This window comes from Leptodactylus fuscus, chromosome 9, assembly GCF_031893055.1.
Source record: "Leptodactylus fuscus isolate aLepFus1 chromosome 9, aLepFus1.hap2, whole genome shotgun sequence".
Lineage (NCBI taxonomy): Eukaryota > Metazoa > Chordata > Amphibia > Anura > Leptodactylidae > Leptodactylus > Leptodactylus fuscus.
This window is the reverse complement of record NC_134273.1, coordinates 67,194,449-67,219,541: the sequence shown is the minus strand read 5'-3', so window position 1 is coordinate 67,219,541 and position 25,093 is coordinate 67,194,449. Positions and strand designations below refer to the sequence as shown.

Here is a 25,093-nt window from a genome sequence, read left to right as displayed (position 1 = left end):
GTCTGTCACAGGACCAGAACTGAAAAACGGATCCAGAGGTGCCCCATGGACTACAGTGTGGTTGCCCTGGCTTTCAGCTGGACACTGCGTCAGAGACTCTGGCAAACATTTATGGCTTAAATGGTCTACGAGGACCACCATTATCTAAGGGTATCAGTTCTTTTAGCAGTCCGATTCTCCATCGTTTGGGTCCCCGGCAGACCTGAATGGCATATTGCCGTGCGCAGATGTGAATCGAGCCCAAGTTTACACTGTTGAACTATTAGTATATGTAGCCCACAGGGATAATGGTTATTATTATTATTTACTTTTCCCCTAAGCACAGCATGCTCTAGGTATGGGGCATTTTCAGTAGTTTCACATAGGGTTCTTTATAGGACTTCATCAACCATAAAGTTCCAATCAGGATACCTGTAACATTAGGACAACCCCATTATATGCTTCCCCATATCATTACAAGCATTCCCAGGGGAGTAACTTGAAGCTCCTGGCTCCAATAATAAATAATAAACACCTCCTTTCATCCTCTTATATGGAAAAAAAGAGTACCTGCTACCCCTGCACATCTTTACCCGCTACCTCTGCCCCTGCTCATCTTTACCCGCTACCTCTGCCCCTGCACATCTTTACCCGCTACCTCTGCCCCTGCACATCTTTACCCGCTACCTCTGCCCCTGCACATCTTTACCCGCTACCTCTGCCCCTGCACATCTTTACCCGCTACCTCTGCCCCTGCACATCTTTACCCGCTACCTCTGCCCCTGCACATCTTTACCCGCTACCTCTGCCCCTGCACATCTTTACCCGCTACCTCTGCCCCTGCACATCTTTACCCGCTACCTCTGCCCCTGCACATCTTTACCCGCTACCTCTACCCCTGCACAGTTTTACCCGCTACCTCTGCCCCTGCACATCTTTACCTGCTACCTCTACCCCTGCACAGTTTTACCCGCTACCTCTGCCCCTGCACATCTTTACCCGCTACCCCTGCACATCTTTACCCGCTGCCCCTGCACATCTTTACCCGCTGCCCCTGCACATCTTTACCCGCTGCCCCTGCACATCTTTACCCGCTGCCCCTGCACATCTTTATCCGCTACCTCTGTCCCTGCACATCTTTACCCGTTACCTCTGCCCCTGCACATCTTTACCCGTTACCTCTGCCCCTGCACATCTTTACCCGCTACCTCTGCCCCTGCACATCTTTACCCGCTACCTCTGCCCCTGCACATCTTTACCCGCTACCTCTGCCCCTGCACATCTTTACCCGCTACCTCTGCCCCTGCACATCTTTACCCGCTACCTCTGCCCCTGCACATCTTTACCCGCTACCTCTGCCCCTGCACATCTTTACCCGCTACCTCTGCCCCTACACATCTTTACCCGCTACCTCTACCCCTGCACATCTTTACCCGCTACCTCTGCCCCTGCACATCTTTACCCGCTACCTCTGCCCCTGCACATCCTTACCCGCTACCTCTGCCCCTGCACATCTTTACCCGCTACCCCTGCACATCTTTACCCGCTGCCCCTGCACATCTTTACCCGCTGCCCCTGCACATCTTTACCCGCTGCCCCTGCACATCTTTATCCGCTACCTCTGTCCCTGCACATCTTTACCCGTTACCTCTGCCCCTGCACATCTTTACCCGTTACCTCTGCCCCTGCACATCTTTACCCGCTACCTCTGCCCCTGCACATCTTTACCCGCTACCTCTGCCCCTGCACATCTTTACCCGCTACCTCTGCCCCTGCACATCTTTACCCGCTACCTCTGCCCCTGCACATCTTTACCCGCTACCTCTGCCCCTGCACATCTTTACCCGCTACCTCTGCCCCTGCACATCTTTACCCGCTACCTCTGCCCCTGCACATCTTTACCCGCTACCTCTGCCCCTGCACATCTTTACCCGCTACCTCTACCCCTGCACATCTTTACCCGCTACCTCTGCCCCTGCACATCTTTACCCGCTACCTCTGCCCCTGCACATCCTTACCCGCTACCTCTGCCCCTGCACATCTTTACCCGCTGCCCCTGCACATCTTTACCCGCTACCTCCGCCCTTGCACATCTTTACCCGCTACCTCTGCCCCTGCACATCTTTACCCGCTGCCCCTGCACATCTTTACCTGCTACCTCTGCCCCTGTGTGTCTCCCAGATTCCCTTTTTAACTAAGTATCCCAAAGAACTTGATGCTGGGCATTTGTGACCACGCTAAGCATCATATAAGAAAATCAGCAGTGACTCCATGCTATGACAACCATGTTACTAGTAATGCTTTAATTGACACCTTACCACACGCTGTAATCTCTGCAGATTGAGGAAGCCAGCAATTTAACCCCGTAAATACTCAGGATATCATACATATACATTCCTAAATTATAGAGGAGGATAATGTCAAGTATGATGTGATGTATGGCTGAATCATACAATGTAATACTGGAATTCCCATTATATGATATAAATAATAATCTGGCCTCTGTTCACACTTGTATCACGCCTTCCATTCATAACCATGACAGCTGTATAACTATAACGGGCTCCATCAGGCTTTCCTATTTTGTTTCTGTCCCTTTCTTGCTGCAAAAAACATTGGAAACCATAATAAAAGTCATGAATGCCAATGTGAACAAAGGAATTGAAAAACAAAAAAAAAAGTTCATAAAATGTAAGGCCTTATTCCCGCAACATTGACAAATGGCCATGGGATTGTCATTTAACGCTTAATTCACATCTATGTCAGGCTGTCCGTTGTTCTGGTCCGTCGGAACTGCTATTATAATCTAGTGTCTCTTTGGACCCCAGAATAGAGTTAGCTGAGGCCCAGGGGAGGTGAGTAATCATAGAAAACAGTGTTACTCACCTCAGCTGAACTCCAGTGTGGCTCATGGTTTTTGGAATGTTGTCAGGACCCGCTGAGGTTTGTGAATGTGGCCGGGGGTCATGACGCAAAGGTGCAAGTGCGACAAATGCCATCACGCTTGCGTCTTTAACTAAGTGGTGTTGAGATGCATTCAGGAGCTCGGTAGATGATGAAGACCAGCTCAGGCACACTATGTTTGATAACCTTTGTCCCTCCGCTAATTATAATCTAGGGTCTGAAGAGACCCCACAGTATAATAATAGTCTGAACGAAAACTGCAGACAAAGCAACTAATGTGATAACCAAACCGGAATAACCGACGTGTACAAAAATATTTTAGGTTAACTATAACGAGGTCTGTCATGTGTTTATTGTTTTAAACTGAAAGCCGCTGACGAAAAAACGCGCAAGTAGGAGTTTTTTTTCTCTTTTTTTTTTGTGGGACTGTTCTTTGCAGCTGTCAGAAACCCTGACACATTCTATCTTTGTACGTTTTGACGTACAGATGTGAATAGACCTATAGATAGTCATGGATGTGTGATGGTCCTTTGAAAAAATTCCCCTCACAGCACTGTCACGTAGCTATGTCAGGCTCAACAAAACAAAACACACGGACGTTAGGTCCATAAAAGAACTGTACTGTAGTGTGAATAAGGCCTAAGGCTGTGGTGGCTTCTTCTCCTGGTTCTGAGTGTAACACATTCTGTCGAACACGTATGCTTCAATGCAAAAAAACAAAACCCAAAACATCTTTTGCAGCTTTCCTGTCCACAGATTTTCATGAAATGAAACTAGATGGTTTCTGAGGTTAAATTTCCATCATGGCAGTGCGCAAACACAAATGTGAAATCTACAGAAAATCCATCATTTTCAGACAAAAAAAAAAAAAACTCAGGTCACGCTCTGCTGTAGACGGTTTGTGTCGATGAAAGATTGCTGCGTGGCTAATCTGTAGAGGGCGGCCGCAAATAGCCACTGACCGCTGTGTTAACCCTTTCTGCTAACCACTTCATTTGCAGACCGATTGCGTTTATGGCTCATTTACACACAGACGTTTTCTCTACTGTACATTTAGAAATGCTTATATAGACACCATGTTTTTTGTTGTTTGTTTTTAATTTTGCAACTTTTTTTTTTTTTTTCTTCCAGGGCTGTGGAGCCAGGCTCTATTCACAAATGTGTTTGGGTTTCCATTTGGGGAGTCCGCTTAGGGACCCACCCGAACGGAAACTTCATGTTTCATGAGGAAACTGAGCGAAAACCACATGGACCCCATCACAGTCTATGGGGTCCGGAGGTTTCCTATGGTAACCTGTTTTTTTGTTGTTTATATATACACACACACACACACACACACACACACACACACACACACAGGTTTCTGTTTGCGGGAGTCCCCAAGCGGACTCCCCAAATGGAAACCTGAATGCAGATGTGAATAGGACCTCGGAATAAGGCAAAGAAATAAATAAATTACTGACTCCAAAATAAAATAATCCCTCAATTATAATTATTACTATTGCAAAATGTTTTTTTTCTAGAGACTTCCATAAGAATTCAATCACTATATTTTATGAATTTTTTTTGTATACATTAGGGCTAGTTCACATGGGGCTAGTGACCGCGTATTTTGGGCCTGATTTTGACGCAGGAAGCCACGTCAGAAAAGGACCAAAATGCACCTGCCGCAGCTTCCGACAGTTGCAGCTTTGCGCTCCGGAGTAGGCCCAAATGAATGGACCTAGTCCAGGGGGTGCTGTCCTGAGGCCGACGCCGGGGCTGACTCAGCCACGGAATCCGCCTGAAGAAAGAGCAGCTCGCTTCTTTTTTCCGTGAGCGGGAACAAACCGCTAATGGGAAAAAGGACGCTAGCGGCCTACATAGACCTCTATTGTGAGGGGGTGGATTTTGAGGTGGATTTGGCGTCAAAATCCGCCTTCTCTTGCCCCATGTGAACGAGCCCTTAGAAGAACTTTTCTGCTCCTCTGAGCATGGGTGTCAGCCAATTATGAGTTGGACCAAAGCAGGAATCCTGAGTTGGGCTGCGGCAAAATAAGTGTCAGAGTCAGTTTTTTTTTTTATGTCTTTCAAGCCTTATTGAGAATCCCATGCGAAAACCAAAAGAAAAATATTTAGCCATTATACAAAGTCTGCCTGCAAAGGGTGCAATTCTCAACACATTTTAGGAAAATGCTGAGAAGATATTCTTCCTTATCTATAGGGTTCCTTCTCAGAAAAGATAAGTCACCGCCACAGATGTCAGTCAGCGGTTTATTCCTCTCTCTCCATTCAGAATACATGCATATCGGGTGAGTTAGGAGGAATAGCTACTGGTCATATGAGCGCGCAGCTGACAATTATAGCTGTATGGCCAGACAAATAACTGTGTTAGCTCAGTGGTCTACTTAGGAGGGTCTGGTTGGTCGCATATGTATCTATCTATCTATCTAGATCTACTGCCACGTGGACCTAATTCTCATCATGGGGTGTAATGCTATAGATAGATGATTGTCCTCAGAAGGACCAACATATTAAGTATAAAAAATAAATAAAATCAGTTTGACGCGAATGATAAGGAGTTTGCTGAATTACACCCAAAGTTGTGTGGGACTCTGTTCATTCTTCCAGCTGTGCAGACACTCACCGTATGCTGTTCCTGGACCAAATTCATTCCCGGCATCCATCATATACTGGGACAGCTGCTCCTGGTTATTTAAGCGGCTTGGTGCTTTTCTGTCAAGTTTCTCATAGACAAACTCTTCTATCCTGGCATCTTCAGAAAGAAAGGAGAGAGAACAGCAAGTTTACAAAGTGGAAGCTTATAATGGCGTCTCTGGTAACGTAATTTACGGACAATGAAAATTCTTCATACAATTAACCAATTCTGTGCCAAGTGCTAGTTAGACAGGAACTGCACTATAAAATGAAGGAACTGGTATTGTCAAATGTAGTCATCAGAAAATAGGTCATAAGAAAATTAAGTTTATCGTTTTATGCTGTAGTATATCAAATGGTGTGAGCAGAGGGGTCCAACGGCTGGGACTCCAGTAAATCCTAATACAAATCTAAACACAGAAAATGCACACAAAAAAAAATCTCCATTTTTCTCCTTTGTTTCATATTTTGTCTCGTATTGCAATTAAAGCAAAAAAAAATTCTATCATTATAATCATTATAAATAATAAAATAAAATCTTTTTTGTCTTTGTCCCAGGAGCTCATCTACGTCTCCCCTCCTACTGTCCTAAGTGTTGACGTAAGATGACGGGTAGGAGTCTCCATCCTCGGCCTTGGCTGTACCAGGACAAAATGAACATAAATAGGTTGTGCTTGTGCGAGTGCCGTGACCCCTTCACTGTTTATGTCATGCGCCATTTGTTTCATAGTGGCCATGCAAAGTAATTACAGCCTCATCCAATAGAAATGAATTGAGTTAGGCTATAATCACATTGCACGGCCACTATGAAAACAGTGAAGGGGTGACAACACTCATAGAAGCAAATGGCGGATCAGCAGGGGTTCAGGGTGATCTTTTATTGAGGACTTGCAATAAAAAAACCTGGACAAACTCTGTCATATCCCTTTGATAAGTCCCACTCCTTAAAGCAGGTCAGTAGGAGATTAACCCTTATGTTCTATTTAGGAATTTATTTTTTTTTATTTTTTTTTTACTGTAGATTGTGAGCCCCACATAGAGCTCACAATGTACATTTTTCCCTATCACTATGTCTTTGGAATATGGGATGGAAATCCATGCAAACACGGGGAGAACATACAAACTCCTTGCAGATGGTTTTCTGCCCTTGGTTGGATTTGAACACCAGGACTCCAGCGCTGCAAGGCTGCAGTACTAACCACTGACCCACTGTGTGGCCCCCTTATTTAGGAAATCTTAACAAGACTGTTTGTGTCAGTGTCATGTGGGAAATCCTACCCATTGCCAAACTGTGAGGCCGACTGACTATACCTCTTGTGTACTTTTATCTTTCATTTGCTCCTCTGTTTCTTCTATACACATGTAACACTGATGGGTACTAATTACATATGAAATACTTCAGACCGGCTACTACCACGGCAGTAAATTGACAGTATGCCTGTATACTATGCACTTTACTGCAATTCAGTTGCATATATCCGTTCTGTAAATTTTCCATTTAGGAGATAAGTGATCAGACAGGAGGGCAGGGCAGTAAACATGAATGTCCTGTGTCAGTCAGCATCGTAAAGGTTGTCATTTATGACATGAGACCATGTCACTGCAGAACACAATGGAAGAGATTTAGGAATGCACTTTAAAAAAAAATATGCAAAAAATAAAAAAAAAAGGCCACAGTGTACAGCACAGAGGTTTCTTGTGCATGTTACATAGTAAGTTGTGTGCTTATTTAACCAACCTAATTCCCCACTGCCCGAAGTACCAAATGTATCCTGGAAATGTTCTTTACAAAGTGCAGGCCACATAGTTTTCACAGCTGTTGGCCAATCGCTATTTCCCCCCCCCCTCACACACATGCAGGCCTAATGGAACAGGAATCTGTACAGAAAGGGGAGAAAGCCACTGCCAAATAGTACTGGTGGCAACATCTTTACCCCGAGAGCAAAAGGAGCTGAAATCCAGCAGCCCGATTCTTCCCTCTTCCGGCATCTGTCATTACCAGCAAGTCAGTAGGCCACCAGACATTAAATGGTTAACCAGTCCTGCTGCAGTCAGGGCCTGTAACCAACATTAATCCAATACTATTTCTATAATCAGCTTAAAGCAGTTACTCAAGATCCAAAATTAATTATCTATCCTTAGGATAAATCTCAATGGGGGTCTGAGAACCAGGACCCCTACTAATCAGCTGTCCTGCCTGCAATGCATGGAAAGGATCCCTCAGATTGTTCTCTCTGCAGCCCCTTCAGGACCAGAACCAATCTTACATTTCCCCCTTAGCATTCTGGCAGCCATATGTTTTTCATTTTTTTTGAACAATGTAGTTGTACTAAGCATTGTGTGTGTGGGGGGGGGGGGGGGGGGAAGGGGGGTGTTGGAGTTGTATATTTATTACGTAGGTGCTATTTTTGGAGCATATACATCAGTGTTAGATTTACATTGATTTTAACTTTGGAAAATATGCAAATGAAAAGCAATTCTCCTCCAGTTTTGATTCTTTTTTAATGATTGTTTTCCATTAATTTTACACTTTAGTCTCACTGGGGAATTTTGTATTTGTATTGTGAAACTCCATCCTCTATACCATTACTATAGTTTGCAGCTTGATAGCCAACAGCGATTTCACAAAGGATAACCAGCTGCAAACTAGCCATGGTTCCCAAACATTAGGTTAAGTTCACATGGGGTTTTTTGGTCCGGAACCTGAAGCGGAGGCCAAAAATTAGGGTAGCAGCGACTGGATGCCAATGCACTGCACACTCCGCTCCGGATTAGGACCAAATGAATGGGCCTAGTCGGGAGGAGGGAGTGTCTTCAGGTGGATGTTGCAAATCGAATCCGCCTGAAGAATGAGTATGTCCGTTCTTTTTTCCGGGAGCCAGAACAAACGGCTCCCGGAAAAAAGAACTGACCGGCTCCCATTGATTTCAATGGGAGCCGTCTTTTTGGTCAGGATTTTGAGGCGGATACGGCCTCAAAATCCTGACCAAAATACCCTGTGTGAACTTACCCTTAAGGTAAGGACACGCGCACCTAAAATGCTTAAAATTTTCGGAAACAGAAAAACTTCAATATATTTTCTGGAATTCATTCAGGAAAAGCAGATTTTACAGAGATTCTAAAACCGCACCACATGTCCGTTACAGATTATTTCCCAACTTGTGGATGAGATTTTGTATTATCTTTACCGCTATACGGGGACTACAAAACCCTGCATTTCTTGTAAGTATTTCTACAGCTTTAAAAAATGCAGATTTCCAGGTGTCCTCAGCACAATCTGAAGCAATCTATGTATTAAAGGGACAATAGAAAGAGAATTCTTCCAAATATGACAAGCCAGTCATCCCCGACAGTTCAACTTTAGACTAGTCACTTTTGTGTAAAGCTATCCTTTAATCCATGTGGTCACATAGGAAAATACTACAATCCCTTCTTATATAAAATCTTATTTATTTCCTCGCAACGCAAGAACGTGAAAACTATTTCTCAATCGGAATACTTTCAGTCTTTCCAAGATATTACATTAAAATCCCAGTAGAGTCTAGCTGGTCAAACAGAGGAAGGAAAAGGGGGATTTGGTCACAGGAAGACGGCCATTATCAGATAAACACACAGGCTATTCCTTCAAGTCCCTGTATGAAGAGAGGCCTGGGGACTACTAAAAAACAAAAGGCAAAAAATGTCACAGGAAGTCACCAGCAAAATGTACCAATAAATTAAGAAGTGTCAAGATATAACAAAAGCACCGAGACGACAAAGAGATCTCCAAGAATGTGTGGAGTGTATGCAGAGCAAAACACTAATCCAGAGCAAAATCTGACACACGGGAGGGTAAAACCATCTGAAAAATCCATCAAGTTATGCAGAATGGTGAGGATAAAATCCCTGAAGACCTATGGCTTTATAAAAACCTGGCCAAAAATATATAAAGTCTGCGGCTGGTCTAATATTGCATTTCCTGGTGACTGACTCCCCTGAAGGCAGATGTCGCAGAAAAGAAGGATTTTTTTTTTTTTTTTTATGTAGATTGTGAGCCCCATACATTTTTTTTCCTAACAGTATGTCTTTGTAGAATGGGAGGAAATCCACGCAAGCACGGGGAGAACATACAAACTCCTTGCAGATGTTGGTCCTGGCAGGAGTAGAATCTAGGACTCCAGCGCTGCAAGGCTGCAGTGCTAACAACCGTGCGGCCCCTGCGGAAAAGAAGGAATTTGACATGTTGGATTTCAACATGCCTGATCATATTTTGTGCCCCCCAGAAGAGTTGTCTGGAAGCAGGTGATTTCACATATCATTCCTGGTGGATGCACAGTTCCATGCTTTTTGTGCAGAAGACAGTCAAACCTATGCCAGCTCAGAACTGGGGTAAATTCAAGGGGTGTTACAAGGTATTTTTTATTATTTTATACTGCTGCTAGTGGGCCAATAAACATAACAAGTGCTCACCCCGTCCCGGGCCTCCGTTTCCAGTTTGCATACAGGACCCTGAGCTGTTGGACTGCAGCAGTCACAAGGCATAATCACCTCTACACCAATGACATGGCACAGCATACATGTGCCATTTGGAAAGAGTTCTCTGCTGTGCCCTATGATTGGCTACAGTGGTTCCCTTGTCCCATTTGACATGAGGCAGGGGACTCGGGGAGTACTTGTGAGTACTTGTTTAAGTTTATTGTCCCACTAGGGGCAGAATAAACCATCCCTGCAAGCTTTAATTTACTCCCAATGCTTTGGAGTTTGGATGAGCATTTGGGTATATCATTGTATGTACAAGTAAACCATCAATCACTAGTACCCGGGGATGACCTTACTTGGATTTGGCTGTAATAACACTTCTGTCTGTTTCATTATTTTGTCAGTCCATAGTTTGGTGGTTTCAGCCTTAGCAAGAAGGTTCTCAAGATGGGCGTCCAACTCTGTCTTCTCTGCCTGGCCGAACTTCTCTTCTGTAAACTGCAGGGGCACAAAGGTAAAGAAGAGTTAATGTCAGACGTGACACGATATAAATGGTGATTCATGTACTATTCATGCAGACATCCCTTCTGTAGTATTGGCAGCTTACCCGCGCCTGTATTTACCCACTTCTACAATCACTGCAGACGAAGTCGCGGGTACCAGCTAATGGTTTATAAGATGCCATTTCATATGGTAATAAGGTAACACCTTGTGGGCCGGGAGAGGCTCTAAAATGTATATATATATTATATTATATATTTTTATTTATTTTTGAGTTGGACCAGACAGGGGTGCAAACTTATTTTAGTGCAATAAACTCAAATGCATCATTTCCATCAGGTAACATAGAAGACGTGCCCCAAGGAGTGCAGGGTTTGGAGAGTACAACCCACAGGCGATACAGCAGATGGAGGAAGTGGCTCTTTCCTTCACACAAGGATATTGCTACTAGTTTTCCAGGTTTCCTTCTTTACTGCACACACATAGTTACAGATACACATACAGATTATAGTTTTGATGTACTTGAGCTGCGGTACCCGGGAAGAATCACCACGTCATGCTTCCACGCAGACCGTGCTAGTTTTAGCTGCTATGGCTGGGCTGCCAATTTCACATCCTAAGAATAAATTGCCAATATCTAAATCCTGGAAATAATTCTCCTTCTACTGGTTAAAGGGGTAAAATTGCAAAACTGCTCAGTCTCTCCACACAGGTGACTACTGGTGTGCTGGGAGTATCAGACCCCTATGATCTGTTATTGTTACCCATTCCAAAGTCTCAGGATACCCCTTTAAATTACATTTCCAGTTTATTTAAGGTAAAGAAAAGCCAATATAATATTTTACTTAATGCATGAATAGCCGAGCTTGTTCTCCTCCATTAACCAATCAGCACCACATGACACATGATCAAATGACAGCGGGAACGCCATGTCCATCTGAAGGCTCATTCCACAATATACGGTTTATTAGTCTCACATGTCCCTTATAATGACATTGTAGTACCACAAGCACTTGGCACAATGGAAGAGGAACGATGACACGCTCGGCTAGCATGCTAACAATGTAATAAAACATGGCTGCCCGTTCCCAAGATTTTCAGCACCGTCCAGCCAGATCAAACCATTACTCAGAGGGCAGCCCCTAACCACAACCTGACTAAGGGGGAGAAGGTGATCTATCAGGCTTGATATGGTCTAGTAAAGGGGGAATGTAGTACCTATTAGACACAATTGTAATGTTAGAATTCTATTTTCTGTACATGATTATGGGGGCCGCCATCTTGCCTGAGCTTCTCCTCTGCTCTGTAAACAGTATTTAGTCATATGCTTTACACCGTAGTCCTGGCCATAGGCAGCAGCGGACTCATTGAGGTCTATAGGAGAGGTTTCTAGATATGTTCTGTGCAGGGAGGGAGAATAGATAAGCTGTGATATCTATTGTCAGTAGTAGATGGATTTTATCTCTGGAGGTGTGAACTTCTATTGTTACCCTGCCAGTCTCGTCTGTGATGTAAATGAGATTGCTGCTCAAGTCAAAATCCCTACAGAATTGGTAAGGCTCCCGCCAGGCCTTAGTGGATACACCAAATAGCAGGATATTATTGGACTTTATCTTTGGAGAAAAAAACAAAACAAAAAAAGTGACATGGAAAATTTAAAAAATAAAATCAACTCCTTAAAAAATGTTTCTCATAAAAATTTGGTAAATAAAAAAAACCCATTTCCTTTAATCAGGGACGTTTTGAGCCGAGGTGTCCACAGCAAAACTGAGCAGGACACATTTTTGACAGTGTCATTTTATAATGAGGGGGGTAATTTTAGGATTCTGTACAGTAAATGGGTCCTTAGGATAAATTCACACGGTAGCAGATTTGTAACAGTTCTGCAACTGAAAACCACATCCATTGATCTAAATGGGGTTGTCTTGGCAGCACACACGTATGCATGTATGTATGTATGTATGTATGTATGTACGCAAACCCTATTTAGGCCAGATCCACATCTGCGTTCGGGCCATTCCATTCCCCTATCCGCATGACATATGCTTGCAGGACTCTTCTCTCTGCAATTTTCGTGCAGAAACCACGTGGACCTCATTATTGTCTATGGGGTCCATGCGTTTCCTTTTATGCGGATAGGTTTCCATTTGGGGGGTCCTCAAGCAGACTCCCGGAACAGAAGATAGAGCAGATGAGAATTGGGCCTTAAATAAACGGTACTGCCACCGAAACTTCTACAACAAACGTGGTGTCTCATTATGGCCGTCATCTCACAGTGGCTGAGGTATAGCTGGAGGAGACGTACATTACAATGCAATGCGAGGAATTTAGCAAACCCTGCAGTCCAGAATTCTAAAAAGTCAAAAAGCAGAGATTTGTGATTTTTTGAGTTCTACAGCGCACACGGGTGCAACATTACAAACCAATCGCAACGTCACTTTCACTTTGCAGGATAAGAATATAAAATAAACATGTCACTTCAAAAATTCCCCTTATGACAAACCTGCCGCATTATCATTATCGCCCTGCACGCTGTGACCTGATAGGCGCATGTTGTTACTAGAATTGTTTTGTTTTCTTCTTTCATTTTTAGTTTGAATGGAAAACCCCTTTAACATTTGACTTCAGCACCATCACTGAGCAGCTGTATGAAGGGGGTGCAGAGCTCTGGTCAGCACAGGGGCCTCTTTATTACCAGGCACAGTGCTGTACATACTAGACACCTGTATACACAGATAACACTGCTTCCCAGCATCTGCCTGTAAACGACACAAAGAGAGCAGAACTACTATGCTAAGCGCCCCCTACGTATGTGGTGTGGTACTACAGCCTTGTCTCACATCACAAGTGATACAAGTACCCAAATCACTATGACTCCAGTAATATCTATATTAAGCTCAGGTGCAAATTCCATAGTGATGCACGTAGTGATATTTTCCCCATGTCAAAATGACGACACCCTGATAATGTGATGCATCTAACACAGGATTAGGCCTCAGACAGATTTCCATAATAATAAGGAGAAGTGAACACTGTATCAACAATCCTTAGCAATGGATCTCCTTAATATATGTTTAAAACAGACCAAACGTGCAGCCATAAAGAGGCTCCCAAAACTAACACTGATGGCCTATCAGACTGTGGAGATACAGCTCAGCACCCCCACTGATCAGACGCTCCCACTGCTATGACTCAGAAGTGAAGTGCCAGGTACAACCAGGACAAAGTGGATGCTCAGTCTAGGCACCAATATCTGTATATGAGAGTGTGAGATTATACAGATTTTATATATAATACATATATATATATATATATATATATATATATATATGCACACACCCCTTCATCTGTATGTGAGAATGTGAGATTATATAGATAGATATATACACACATGCCCCTACATGTGTATGAGTGTGACAAAACTATACAGGTTCCCCTACATCTTTGAGAGTGATATATATATATATATATATATATATATATATATATACATACACACACACCACATCAGTATAGGAGTGTGACATATCTATAAGAGGGGTCCCTACCTCTGTACATGTGATCTCATCCATATGCCCCTACTTCTGTATGTGAGATTATACAGATATTGGAGTACATACACCCCCCTACATATATATATATATACCTAGCTCCCTACCTCTGTATATGTGATCTCATCCATACACCCCCACTTCTGTATGTGAGATTATAGAGATGTTTGAGTACATACACACCCCTACATGTATATATGAGTGTGATATATGTATACCTGGCTCCCTACCTCTGTATAGCTGAGTATCACATCCATACGCGTTGTGTATACATCCCCTGTGTGTACCAGGGCACAGCCTACCCATAGATGCCATACAGCTGGCAGCCGCTGGAATCACTCCAGGTAAAACTTCCTGACCCCCCGCCCTGCTGCTCCGCAGGAGCCCCCTGCCCTCACCCCATTACCCCAGGCCATACACCATGACTGCCCCCCGTACCTGCACTGCACGGCTGAGGAAGGTGCCGGCATCCGCCGCTAGTTTCTTCACGTTGAAGTCCATGTTGCTGTTGGCACCGGGGGATGCTGGTTACAGTAGCCGAGAGATAAGGAAGGGGAAAGCTCCGCCCGGAGCCCTGCTCTGTCACACTCTGGGCGGCTTCGGCTCCACACACGGGGCATGTGACCGGAAGTGGGCGCGTGTACGTCCATACCATAGAGATGACAGCACGTAGTGAAGCGGGCAGGATGTCTGACGCATTGTGTGTGACTGCGCAGGCGCGTCCCCAGACACATAGTTGCTGCACAGTACAGTGCTGGTGTCCCCCTTACAGTGACTGCTTTATTTTGTGGATTTTTAGCTTTTGTATTCATACTTAGCTGTGAGAGCAAAATGGAGGATACCATGTCTGTGGTGCTGTCATTTGTAAAACTCCATATTAGCTGGCCTTTAAAGGGATTCTACCATTTTTTGTCCCTAACACGTAGGAATAGTCTTAAGAAAGGCTATTTGTCTCCTACCTTGAGATATCTTATCCACGCCACCATTTCGGAGAAATCCTGGTGGTTTTCGCTAGTATGTACATGAGCCCTAGCGCTCAAACAGCACTGTGGGCGTCCCCAATGCTGCGAGAGAACTCTCCAGTGCCACCTCCATCTTCTTCAGGAACGGGTCTTCTCCTGGGGGTTGGCTTCAAACTTCTAGCCCTACGGCACAGCTGACTGTGTATGCCCGCCGACACAAGAGAATGGCCACTTACACAGTATTGTAAGCAGCCGTTTTCCTGTGGCCGGCAGGCATGCGCAGTCGGTTGCCCAAGGCCTAGAAGTTTAAAGCCAGGCTGGAAGAAGACACGTTCCTGAAGAAGATGGAAGCGGCGCTGGAGAGTTCTCTCGCAGCATTTGGGACGCCCCCAGTGCTGTTTGAGTGCTAGGGCCCGCCCCCAGTGCTGCGAGAGAACTCATTTGCATACCAGCGAAAACCGGGATTTTTATGGAACGGTGGTGCGGAGAAGACATCTAAAGGTAAGAGACAAATAGCCAATCGTAAGGCTATTTCTACATGTTAGGGACAAAAAAATTAAATTTTAATGGTAGCGAGATGCTCATTCTTTCAAGTGGATTCGCCTCATGACATCCGCCTGAAGACACTCCCTCCCGACTAGGCCCATTCATTTGGGCCTAATCCAGAGCGGAGTGTGCGACTGGATGCTGGTGCATCGGCATCCAGTCACAGCTACCCGTATTTTGGCCGCCTCAGGTACCAGTCCAAAAATCCTTGTGTGAACTTTCCTCTTAGACAAGTTGGTTTTTGGACATCATGAAACTTTTGTAGATCTCCTGAAATGCCAGTTAAGTGGAATCCCCTGACATGTGACCCCAAGATAGGTGGTGTGAACGCTGAAACCTCTATAATGACTGTGCAGCCATTGTGGTGAGATTATACGGTAGAGAGCAATGATTGTGAACGCTCGGCCGTCGCAGGGAGCAGTGGTTCCCCATTATAGCGATGGGTTAGGCCTTCACTGTTTCCACATTTCTCATCTATTGAATCCTGTAGATAAGTAATCCATAATAGTGAGAATAATCTTTAGTAAAGTACGCTAGTAACCCTAGACCCATTGCTGCTGAATAATAGACTATGAAAAAATATTTTTTTATATGCAATATTTTGTGACTCAAAACACTTGATATGCATCTTCCTATCCAAAGTGCAGGTTATACATATCCTCTAGCACCAAACAAAGCAATTTCTGAATATAGTTTTGTCATCTTGACAAGGACTATGAACTCGAGGGCCTGCAAAATGACAGCAGTTTTCATATGAGTATACGTTCAATATGTAACATAATACAGCAATACTGCCCTCAGGTGGATGGATCTGTACAGTACAGCCCAAAACCTGCTGGTAATGTAATTTTGACAATTTCCAAAAATTGCATTGAACAACGTCTTCTAGAGACGTGGTTCTCAACCAACCTCAATGAGGATACACCCCACTATCCCCAGGGATACGTGCTGCAGTGAGAGTCACCCTCTCATAATGAAAGTTTGTGGGGTGCGCCACCCACTAACTTCTATTATACTCTGGGGTCTCTTCTAATAAGAGGGCCTTATATTAGTAAGTTACGCTGGGTTCACACCCGCGCCCGATTTCCGTTTTCAGGTTTCCTAGTACCTAGTAGACCGTGTCCGGCCATGAGTGCCTGTGAGCGTTTTGTGCTCTCCGCGGCGAAACCATTTTGTTTTTAACCGGACACAAAGTCCTGCATGTCCGACTTCGTGTCCGGTTAAAAAACAAAATGGTGAGCACAAAACGCTCACGGGCACTTACGGCCGGACACTTTTCAAACCCATTCATTTGAATGGGTTTAAAAATGACTGCAGGTTTCCGTCTCCTGACCAGTTTCGGGCAAGAAACAGAAACCTGCAAAACGGAGATCGGGGCACAGATGTGAACCCGCCCTAAGACTGGAGGAACTATTACTTATAAAGGGAGCTTTTAATAATAAGACCGGGGGAACGATTATTAATAAGGGGCTATATATAAAAGGAGGGATTAGATATATTTTCTAGAAAGTAAAGTGGAAGATGTAAGGTATATATTTTGGCGTTTCTATACATTTATATATATATATATATATATATATATATATATATCCCTCCTCCTTTTTCACTGCAGGTATTACATTTGATTTGCTCCTTTGTATTGCAGAGACTGAGGTATCTCGTTGTGGTATTACCAACAGTGCTACCTAGAGCAGTGGTTCTGAGCTTTTTCAAGCACGGTACTACTTAGTGAGAAAACATTCCAACCGAGTAACGATCACTTATAAAAATTAATAAAATAAGGCTTTGTTTAGAGCCTTTGTTAACAATTATGCAATGGTCCCTTCAGTGCCCGCCACATGTATTATAATGGTGTCCTCAGTGCCCCCACGTGTAATATAATGACCCCCACAGTGTCCTCCACATGTAATATAATGGACTCCACATATAAAATGACAACCCCCACAGTGCCTTAGTGGTCCCCATACAGTATATTGTCCCATAGTGGCGCCCATACAGTATAATGTTGCATAGTAGCCCCACATACAATATAATGTCCCATTGTGCCCCTCCCCCCCTACAATATAATGTCCCTTACAGGCCCCTTCATACATTATAATGTCCCATTGTGGCCCCCATACAGCATAATGTTCAATGTGCATAATAGTGGCCTCTCATACAGTATGATATCCCATAGTGGCCTCCCATACAGTATAATGTCTCATTGTGCCTCCCATAAACAATAATGTCTCATAGTGGCCCCTCCATACAGTATAATGTCCCATAGTAGCCCTCATACAGTATAATGTCCCATAGTGGCCTCCATACAGTATAATGTTCCATAGTCACCACCTTAAGTATATTGTTTCATAGTGGCCCCTTAAAGGGGTATTCCCACGTCACATACTCACCAGTCTTCGTTGCTGTAAAATCTTCTGTCTTCCTGCTTTGTTGCGTCATTGGTGGGCGGGGTTACATATGCAAAGCCAGCGGCGAGATGCCACTGGCCCTGCGTGCACGTTCATAGATGGTGAGACCAGTCTAGCCTACATAATGCGAATACAGACCCGGCATCCGCCTCTCTCTATTACAGCGGATGCCGGGTCTGTATTCGCATTGTGAAGGCTAGACTGGTCTCACCATCTATGAGCGTGCATGCAGGGCCAGCGGCATCTCGCCGCTGGCTTTGCATATGTGAATACAGACCCGGCATCCGCTGCAATAGAGAGGCGGATGCCGGGGACAGTTAGACGCTGGCACACATGCACAGATGCCTGCGACATCACTGTGCTCCTGCCCTTCATGAAGCCAGCAGCGATGTTGCAGGCATCTGTGCCGGCGTCTAACCGTCCCCGGCATCCGCCCCTCTATTACAGCGGATGCCGGGTCTGTATTGGCGGCCCCTTCCCCCCAAAGGGTAAACCACCTCCAGGCTCGCTCCCGTGCACTTAGCCCCTCCTCCCTCCCCCCTGAGAGCAGGCAGATACATCACTTGACTTATGACCAGATAAGTCAAGGGATGTGTAAAAAAAAAAAATGAATAAAGTAAGATAGTGGACAACCAAAGCAGTTTTGCTGAAGCAATGTATTTAGGAAAAGTCTTACATTCACATTAATAAGCAGTATAGATAGGATCCTTGTGATGGGACAACCCCTTTAATACAATATCATGTGTCATAATGCCCCCCATACAGTATAATGTTCCATAATGGGCCCCATATAGTATAATGTCTGATAGTGGCCCCTCCATGCAGTATAATGTCCCATAGTAGCCCCAATCAGGGCCGGCGTCAGCACACGGCATAGTCAGGCAAGTGCCGGGGCCCACAGAGCCTCTGGGGGCCCCCCGGCACTTGCCCACCCTAGCACTTGCCTGTCCCGATTTCAGCTCATCAGCGTCTGTTGGACGCCGATGAGCTGAATACATAGGCGATTAAAGCAGGAGCTGTCACAGCTCAGTTCCTCCTTTAACACTGTGGTCCTGCTTCTGCATTTGTAGGTGCAATATGATGACGTCACATCGGGCCTACAACTATGTGAGTGGAGTGAGATCGGAGAGAGTGGCGGGGGAGCGTTGGAGGTTGAGTGTAAGTGTTTTTTTTTGTTAAACATTAAGGTGGAACATAATGAAGGGGGCCCATAAAACTGGTGGCAAATGAAGAGGGGGGAGAACGGCATGACACTGGGGAAGATGAAGGGGGGGGAGAACGGCATGACACTGGGGCAGATGAAGGGGGGAGAACGGCATGACACTGGGGCAGATGAAGAGGGGGGGAGAATGGCATGACACTGGGGCAGATGAAGGGGGGGAGAACGGCATGAGACTGGGGCAGATGAAGGGGGGGAGAACGGCATGAAACTGGGGACAAAGATGGAGGGGGGACATGAAACTGGGGCAGAGGAATGGTGTATATGAAACTGGGGGAGAGATGGAGGGGCGCATATAATTTACGGGTGACTGTAGGAGCATTATACTGCGTGGGAGCACATGAAAAATGAACGAGAATGGGTGGGGTCAACATAAAAGTGGGCGGAGCTAAATGTGCCGCACATTTTGTCCCTCTTTCTACTCTTCAAAAGTTGGGTGGTACGGCGTAGGTGTCCCAACTCCCGCCTCCTCCACAAGGGGGCCCACTGAGGCTCTGTCACCCAAGGCCCCTTAAAAACCTGGAGCCGGGCCCTGGCCCCAATACAGTACAATATCTACATAGCCAGTCCATAGTGGCCCGTCCATACAGTATAATCTTCCATAGTTGTCCCCATACAGTATAATGTCTGATAATGACCCCCCCAATACAGTATAATGTCTCATAATGGTCCCCCCATATACTATAAAGTCCCATAGTAGCCCCCATACAGTGTAATCTCCAGTATTGGCTCCTCCATACAGTATAACATCCAATAGTGGCCCCTTCATGCAGTATAATGTCCTGTAGTGTCCCCAGTGTACACAGAATAATGTGCCTGAGTGGCTTCTACTTTTATAAAAATGCCACTTACATAGAGATTTGGGAACAATTTCATGTTTGACTGAACCTATATTTTTCTGGGGGTCGTTACTATGTATATATTTGTACTGTCTCCGGTGCTTGGATATTTGTGTTCGGAAGATGCTCACAGGTGGACACTTTGCAAACCCATTCAAATGATTGGATTTGAAAAGTGACTGCCAGTTTCCGTCTCCTGTCCGGGTTCTCGGGCAGAAGACGGAAACTTGCAAAGTGGAGGCCGGGCGTAGATGTGAACCCGACATAAGGTGTATGTGAATGATAAATCATATACAGTATTTAGCAGCACTTTACAATTGGTAAGGTTCTAGTACAAATAAAATGAGGCATTACAGAGTCCATGGGACTGAGGGCCCTACTCACAAGAGCTTACAATCTAGGTAGCAGGGACAGCATAGGAGGTAGCAGTGGCGGCATCATAGGTAGCATTGTTTATACAATTGTTCTGTTGTTTTTATGATATAGGTTATTCTCATCACACATATACATTGCACTGTATGATGCCATCACCAGCCTGTGCCCTTTAATGTGCATATGGTGCCTGGACATATACAGTTACAGAATAGAGAAGGCCTGTCCCGGGTCTGGCCCGGTCACACACTTCCTCTCGGATTTTACCTGTTGTTGGTTTTCCCGCCTCTGGGTTACAAGCCTGCCTTCCTGTCTAAATGGAAGACCGACCTGAATACTTGTCTTCTTTGACTCACAATTCTCTAGGATTCTTGAATTTGCCCACAAGAGTTCAATTGCAAGTAGATATCAAGAAGCAAGATACAAACTTTTTAACAAATGATTCTATGTCGCATCCAAATTACGCAAACTGTTCTTGTCTGCTTCCTCGAGGTGTTGGCGATGTGGCACAGAGGAGGGGACATTGCTGTGCATCTTCTGGGAGTGTTCTGAGCTGAGGGACTTCTGGGAGGGGGTCCACTGGGTGATTTGCATGGTATATAAGGCCAGCCCCCCTCAGACGCTGCTTTCTACCTGCTTCACCTCTTTGACTATTTCGGGCTTATCGCAAATCTTCCCTGAAACATGTGGTTAATGTTGCCAGGGTTTGCATTCCTGCATTCTGGAAGTCTCCCACTCCACCCTCACTTATTCATTGGATCAGTAAGGTGGATGACATCCAAAGCATGGAGGATCTTAGTGGGTGCCTTCCTAACATGCATGAACCCTTTACTGCAACCTGGACGCCATGGCTCTTTTTCCAGGGTTCGCAGAGACCCAGTGCGCTAAGTTACCACCTGTGGGCTTTGCCCCTGGTGGAGAGGTTGCTTGAACTCCATATCCTTCACAACCCCCCCCCCCCCTTTGTTTTTTTCCCTTTCCCCTTCCCTTCCATTTCTTCTCTCTATCTTTTCCCATTCCTCTCTATACCTTCTTCTCCCCTCCCCCTTCCCTTCCCCTATGTCAGTGCATTTGCCTCTTGCTGCGCTTGTCACTACAGATATACCTTACCTTGTTATGCTCCCTGTAGTTGCATCTTGTGTGAGATGTTTCCTGGCTCCTACATAAGCGGAGTCTTTGTTATTTTTGTTTTATACAACATAAATAAAGAATTAGTAAAAAAAAAATAAAAATGTTACATTATAAAAGATTAATATTCCTGGCCAACGAGGTTCACAAGTTTCTTTATCAGAACTTCCACCCTGGAATTATTATTCCTGCTGTCTGATTTTTATCAAGGTATTTATAGTTAGAGGAAACATGGCATTTTGTGGAGTTTTCAACATTTCTTTGGAAAGCAAAAAAGGAATAACATACTTTGGTGCTTCCTGTTTACCACAGTTTTTGGCGCTGTTCTCTCCCAGAATTACCCATGTAGTATAAACTGAATACATTTAATCCAGTAAATTTTGCAATAGTGAAATAGATGGACAGATGTAGCAGAGTTAATCTGAACGTCTTTCTGCAAATGGGTAAACTGCTGCAGTCTGATATCTTATTGCAGGAGACAACAACAACCAATGAAAGGTAATTGAGAAAAGTTTTCCAGTGACTTTTCAATGGTTTGTGTTGTCTTTTGGGATCATGTATCTTACCCTTCGTGCGCATGGGGGCCTCCCTAATGGAATACAAAATGCAATTGCAAGTGCTGTGCAGTAAAAGTACACGACACCATAGACTATAATGGGGTCTGTGTGCTTGCTGTGCGCTGCCCGCACAAATCATGCGGACAGGAAAGTAGATTGTGAACTACTTTCGTCTCTGCATGTTCTGTGCGGAGATCTGGTGGCAAGCATATGGACCCCATTATAGTCTATGGGGATCCTTGTGCTTTTACTGCACAGCACCTGCAATTGCGTTTGGTGCTCAGTTCGGGGGTGGTCCCTATGCGGTCTCCCCCAGACGGAATTCAAATGCAGATATGAACCAACTCTTACGCTGCAGCAATTTATTCAACCGCAGAAGTTTGGGTTAACTCTGCTACAATGGTATATGGGTAAAAAATATGCAAATCTATTCTCCAGGATGTAATTAGGAGAACAGTGCACTCTGTATGCTGCCCTCTAGAGGACAGCCCCCTTAACATCATGCATGACTCAGGTAATAAGCCTACTAACATGATGCAGAGTTTATTGACAAATTAGTATTTCTATTCCAAAAGGAACAGATTCCCTTTTGGAATAAAAATACTAATTTGGAAATAAACTCTGCATCATGATAGTAGGCTTATTAACTGAGTCATGCATGATATTAAGGGGGCTGTCCCTAGAGGGCAGCATACAGAGGCACTGTTCTCCTAATTACATCCAGGAGAATAGATTTGCATATTTTTTACCCAGAATCCCTAGCGGAGCAGGAATGACGTGTAAGTCTCCGTACTGCCTATGTAGGCACACACTCTCCCTAATGTGTAGGATTATCCCCTGACAATGGTAAATGTCACAGTGGAAGTGGATTGTACAGCGACTATTACTGATGATTTCACATGCTCATAAAGTTGTCAGGGAAAGAAGAAATTGTTGGTTTGAAAATAATAAATCCACATTCACACTATTGATCCTTTACCCTTTTTTTATAGCAAGTTAGTGTTAGGCTGCCTTCACATGGAGTAACGCCGACTGCCATTCACAGCCGTACACGCGAGCCGGCTTCACGAGCGCTCCCATTGAAGTGAATGGGAAGTGTTCGGGAGCCTTCCGCAGCGCTCGCGTGTACGGCTGTGAATGGCAGCCGGCGTCACTCTGTGTGAAGGCAGCCTTAGGGATAACTGCTTTTAAATTTAATGTGTGGTTTAACCCCTTCACCCATTGTGACATACCTGTATGTCACAGGTGCTCAGGGAATCTATGTTGTGGACCCAGGAGCTATGGTTAATCATGTGGGGCAGAGTTCTCAATTGACCATCCAACAATGGTTGTCATAGCAGCTGGGTTCCTAGTGAAAGCTCACAGGTAGGATAATAATCCTAATAAATCCTATTTCTGGCAGGTATTAAAGGCTAAGGCTCCTCGGGACAACCCGCAGCTATAAAACGCTACGGGAAAAACTGCGGCAGGAACAGAAAGTTTGCAGAGTTTTCCTCCGCGGACTTTCTGTTACAATTATATCTACGGGAAAGCCACCGGCTTGACATGCTGCGATTTCCAAAACTGTGCCGGTTTTGGAAATCTCAGCATGTCCACGCTGCACTTTTTATCACAAAGTGGGCATAGGATCCACAAGAATCCCATCCACTTTACAGCTACTGTAAAACGTTGTGATTTTTCCCACGGCCTGTGGGGTCCCAGACTAAGGCTTCACGGAAAGTCCCCTTTGCTGGAATTAAAACTTACGACACTCTTAGGCCGGGGCCCCATAGGTTGGGGGCCCCATAGGCAATGTCTATATCTAGTAAGGTACTTCATAGTGCCCTGTCCATTAAGCAGTCAAAGCCCACCCACAAGCTTGCTGAAGAATACAGGAATTGAGAAGAAATCAAAGCAGGTAAACCTGGTGAGAGAGGGATATGGGCAAACTTCTTTAATTTTCACTTGGTACAACATCAGCTCAGTGTCAATCAGGTTAAGCAAATGTAGGACCATTTATTGTATGATTTTACTTATATCAGGACAAAAGAGCAAATGTCTTTTTCTTTTCTCCCTTTGGGTCAACACAGCTGTCCCTTGTCAGAACTGCCAGTTAGCACCATGATGTAAGGGTGCAGATTGGTTTGAAGATGGCAGATTCCATACAATCAATGGCTTAGATGCAACGATCACAATTAACTGGGGCATCAAGTGGTTAAACAATGCTAATCAATCCCAATCACAACTTTTTAGACCCTATGTACATGACAAAGGTGGGGCCTATTTTGCAGCATAATGCACTTGGGGTGACATCTGAGTGCATTCTGTGATGCATTTATCTCTTTTTTTTTTGTAGATTATGACCCCCATATAGGGATCACAATGTAAATTAAAAAAAAAATAAAAATATTCCTATCAATATGTCTTTGTAGAATGGGAGGAAATCCATGCATACACAGGGAGAACATACAAACTCCTTGCAGATGTTGTTCTTGACGGGATTCGAATCCAGGACTCCAGCGCTGCAAGGCTGCAGTGCTAACCACTGAGCCACCGTGTTGCCCCTCATGATGCATTTATCTCTATGGTGACTTCTGATTTTGTTCCGATGAAACAGAACAGGATAGGACATGCTCTGTTTTCAATGGACCCTTTGGATGGCATACTCGGATGTGTGCATGGAGCCTAACAGCAATATGCTGCCTCATAATGTAACAGCCGAGCTACAGGGCTTCTGTAGCTCCCATTTTTCCCTATGGGAGTAATGGAAACAGCGTACAAAAACACTCCATGGCTGTTAGTATAAGTCCCGCCTTGGGGGTTGGGATAGGGAGCAGTAATTCTTATCTTGGCAGCATTTTGCTGAGATGAGAATAACCCTTTAATGAACAGTCACTTTACCCAAATCCACAGTAATATTACTATCATGATAAAAAATGATTTCTAACTCAAAAAATTGTAAGGTCAGGGCCCCATGTGGTGTAAATGCCACGGTTTGGCCATGGCAAAAACCACCGTGTTTCTACAGTCCGCTGTCGCTGTTTTGGAAATCA

The 25,093-nt window shown here is 44.7% G+C and overlaps 1 protein-coding gene across 3 annotated transcripts in view; it reads right to left on the bottom strand.

The window, feature by feature from the left end:
- Window positions 1-14,642, bottom strand: part of SH3GLB1 (SH3 domain containing GRB2 like, endophilin B1) — a 42,074-nt gene extending 27,432 nt beyond the window's left edge. For all 3 annotated transcript variants that reach the window (XM_075287183.1, XM_075287181.1, XM_075287182.1), the window contains exons 1-3: window positions 14,469-14,642; window positions 10,335-10,476; window positions 5,510-5,638 (exon numbers count right to left, since the gene is read on the bottom strand). In XM_075287183.1, the coding sequence (XP_075143284.1) occupies window positions 5,510-5,638; window positions 10,335-10,476; window positions 14,469-14,531 (334 nt within the window). In that variant the 5' untranslated portion in view covers window positions 14,532-14,642. The remainder of the gene's footprint in view (window positions 1-5,509; window positions 5,639-10,334; window positions 10,477-14,468) is intronic.
- Between the last annotated feature and the right edge of the window lie 10,451 nt (window positions 14,643-25,093).